Raw genomic sequence first — 3,106 nt, 5'->3', positions numbered from 1 at the left:
GAGCAAGGCTATTGAGTCGAGAAGCCAGAGGACACGTAAACCTATAACAAGCAATCCGCACTAGTGGAACGCATTGGGCGACGATGCCTCAAATCTCCAAGCGTCTCACTCGTGCTATACCTGTGCATGAACCAGCGAGTGGAAAAGACATCCTCGCATGCCTAAAGGAAGTGCACTTAATTTGGCCTTATCTTTTTATCTCTTTCTCGCTCTTGGAATGATGATCTTCAGCTTGAATGAGAGATGAACGTAGACCCATTTCATCATTGGTGAGATTCCTCTCATCAATATATTTTTGAAGCCAACTGTTCTGATCCAATAATTTTCCATTCCCACACTAACTGCTCAGGATATCTCTATTATTCAGTCCTAAAACCAAAATAAAAATTCAGGTGCATCATATACGCACGTTTTCTTTTCAACAAAATAAGAGTTTGGCAGGTTGCATCATATTAGATAAGATTTTTTTTATTTAGATTTAATATATTATAATCATTTTAAATAAAATTTTTTTATCCAGACTTAATTTATCATCATTTTAAAATATAAAATATATAATAAAATTTATTTATTAAATATATAAATTTTATATATAAAATTTATTTATTAATTTTATTTTTTTATTTTTATTATTATTATTAATTTTTTTTTTTACTTAAGGAGAAACTTACCCACAATGGGACAAAAGGTTAATAAATGCTGTGAAGTAGGGACGAGCAGAATTCGATTCAAATCGAAAAATCGAATTGAACCGAGTCAATTTGATTTAATTAGTTCTGTTTTAAAATTTAATCGGTTCGGTTCGATTTTTATTTAAAAATTTAGGTTATTTCGGTTCGGTTCTGTTTTGAAGAGAAAAAAATCAGTTAAACCGAACCGAACCAAATAGTGATTTATATAGTCAAATTGAATCGAATCGATTTTTAAATTAATTTATTTTTATGAAAAATTTATGAATTATATTTAATTTTATATATTAATTGTTTAATTTCATTGATTAATGGCTATTAGGTTCAAATCAAAGTTAAAATTAGGTCAAATAACTTGAAAATCAAGTCTAAATTAAAAAATCAATAAAAAATAAACCGATCGGTTTAAACCGAACCGAACCGAAATAAAACGATTCGGTTCGATTCGGTTATTCACTAATTTCGATTTGGTTCGATTTTTAAAATTGACAATTCGATTTTTATAATTTAATTCGATTCAATTCAATTCGATTCAATTTGAACCGATTGCTCACCGTGAAGTGATGTTAATTAGGAATCTTGGTTGTGTTCTCTTTAAATGTGACATGATTCATTGGCCATAGTAATTTCGTTTGGGTATAGGCTTATCCCTTCTCCGCCTGTATTTTACTGAAATCTAATAATGCTCCTCAACTACTGAAAAAGAAAGGAAAGATCTATCTATGCGTTGGGTTCTTCCAATAGCCAAATTAAGCATCAACTTATCTTCTACTTCCCTATCCCACAAAAGAGGGGAAAAAAACCCCTTTCCATTTTACCAATTTTCACATGTTTTGTAGTCTCTGATTGTGTCTATATTTGTGTATGCTTTGAAAAGGAGGACTGACTGGCAGATGCGGAGAACAGAAGAAGAGGGAGTTTAAAAAGAAAGAGAAAAGAAACGGCTAAGCTTGAGTTGTGTTGCAGAAATGATGATTCAAAGATTGGAGATGTGCATACAATTTATAAGACTGGCGTTGGAATTTGTTATCATTGTAGCTGAAGCAGTTGGATTTGTGATTGAGCAGAATACTTCTCATCAACTTTCAAGCCAACATTTTCCTGCTCCTGCTCCATTTGTTGGTATTCTTCCATGAAAATGGCTCTCCATCTCTGCAGGTTTCTTCAAGAAATGGTAATTTCTGTTCCAGGTTGATTTCCTCTTCCTCTTTTGTCCTTGTGGGGTTTTGGGAAGCCTCACTTCACCTGCCAAACCACCCTTTTTCGTCTCTGCTCTGTTCATCTTGTTGGTCTTTTTCCTTGAAAATTTCTCTCCATCTCTGCGGGTTTCTTCAAGAAATGGCAATTTCTGTTCCAGGTTGATTTCTTCTTCTCCTTTTGCCTTTATGGGGTTTTAGGAAGCCTCAAATCACCTGCCAAACCACCCCTTTTCTGCTCTGTTCATCTTGTTGGTCTTTTTCCATGAAAATGGCTCTCCATCTCTGCAGGTTTCTTCAAGAAATGGGAATTTCTGTTCCAGGTTGATTTCTTCTTCCCTTTTTGTCTTTTTGGGGTTTTGGGAGTCTCACATCACCTGCCAAACCACCCTTTTTCTGCTCTGTTCATCTTGTTAATTGGTCTTTTTCCATGAAAATCATTCTCTATTTCTGCAGGTTCCTTCAAGAAATGGCATATTATATTTCTTCCCTTTTTGTCTTTCTGGGTCTTGAGAAGTCACATGGAATTTGTACATAACAAAATAGAGATTTGTAGTTTGTGATCAGAGAAGCCCTTCTTTGTTAATTAATTCAGTTTTCTGGTTATCTCTTCTGGTTCAATATACTCTATAACCCAACAATCTGAAAAGTTGTCATGAAATCAGAAAAGTGTTCTTGATCAATCTTGTTTACAAAAGGAGAATTAAAGAAAGAGAAAACTTATTGAGGTTTGTTAATGGAGTCCATTCATGGTGAGTCATATCCGTTATCCACAATTAAAAGAATCCAACGGCAAGAATTAAAATTTGATGTTGATGTGACCTCAATTTCAATCCCAATCTCCATAAATATCTGATGTAGATATATACATTTGATATTCTACAAAAATGATTTAATTTTGTTCTTACCTACTTAACATCAAAATATTCTTTCTTTTTTTTCTGAAGGTTGAAATTTCATTGAAAAAAAAAATCAAAATATCTTCTCCAACGTTTTTGGAACTATGTAATTTTTAAAATAAATGAGAAAAAAATTATTCAATTTTTTTAAATATAATTTAAATTCAACTCAATTTGATAAATAATTATTTATCACAATAAAAAAATCTAATAAATGAATTTTTATTTATGAAAAAAATAAATTATAAATGATATATATATATATATATATATATATATATATAAGTATTTTCTTATTTATTAAGTTAAGTTTATTCGTGTT

General features: G+C 31.4%; 1 protein-coding gene across 3 annotated transcripts; it reads left to right on the top strand.

Moving 5' to 3' along the window:
* The first annotated feature begins 1,299 nt into the window (after positions 1–1,299).
* Positions 1,300–2,365, top strand: LOC110634991 (uncharacterized). 3 transcript variants are annotated; one of them, XR_009144328.1, is made up of 3 exons: positions 1,301–1,865; positions 2,017–2,046; positions 2,177–2,365. XR_009144328.1 is itself a non-coding variant. In XM_058136937.1 (2 exons), the coding sequence occupies exon 1, from the start codon at positions 1,658–1,660 to the stop codon at positions 1,823–1,825; it is 168 nt and encodes a 55-aa protein (XP_057992920.1). In that variant the 5' UTR covers positions 1,300–1,657; the 3' UTR covers positions 1,826–1,865; positions 2,017–2,365. The 3 variants fall into 3 exon arrangements, 2 of the variants coding, with proteins under 2 accessions (XP_057992920.1, XP_057992921.1); XM_058136937.1 differs by having other exon boundaries at positions 1,300–1,865; positions 2,017–2,365; XM_058136938.1 differs by lacking the exon at positions 2,017–2,046 and having other exon boundaries at positions 1,301–1,863.
* The last annotated feature ends 741 nt before the right edge of the window (positions 2,366–3,106 follow it).

The sequence above is a fragment of the Hevea brasiliensis genome, chromosome 15, assembly GCF_030052815.1.
Source record: "Hevea brasiliensis isolate MT/VB/25A 57/8 chromosome 15, ASM3005281v1, whole genome shotgun sequence".
In the NCBI taxonomy this organism is placed as follows: domain Eukaryota; kingdom Viridiplantae; phylum Streptophyta; class Magnoliopsida; order Malpighiales; family Euphorbiaceae; genus Hevea; species Hevea brasiliensis.
The sequence above is the reverse complement of the archived record's forward strand: the minus strand, read 5'-3'. Positions and strand labels throughout refer to the sequence as shown.

Coding starts and splice junctions, on each gene's coding strand:
- LOC110634991 (XM_058136937.1), top strand. CDS start 1,658: ATGATGATTCAAAGATTGGAGATGTGCATACAATTTATAAGACTGGCG.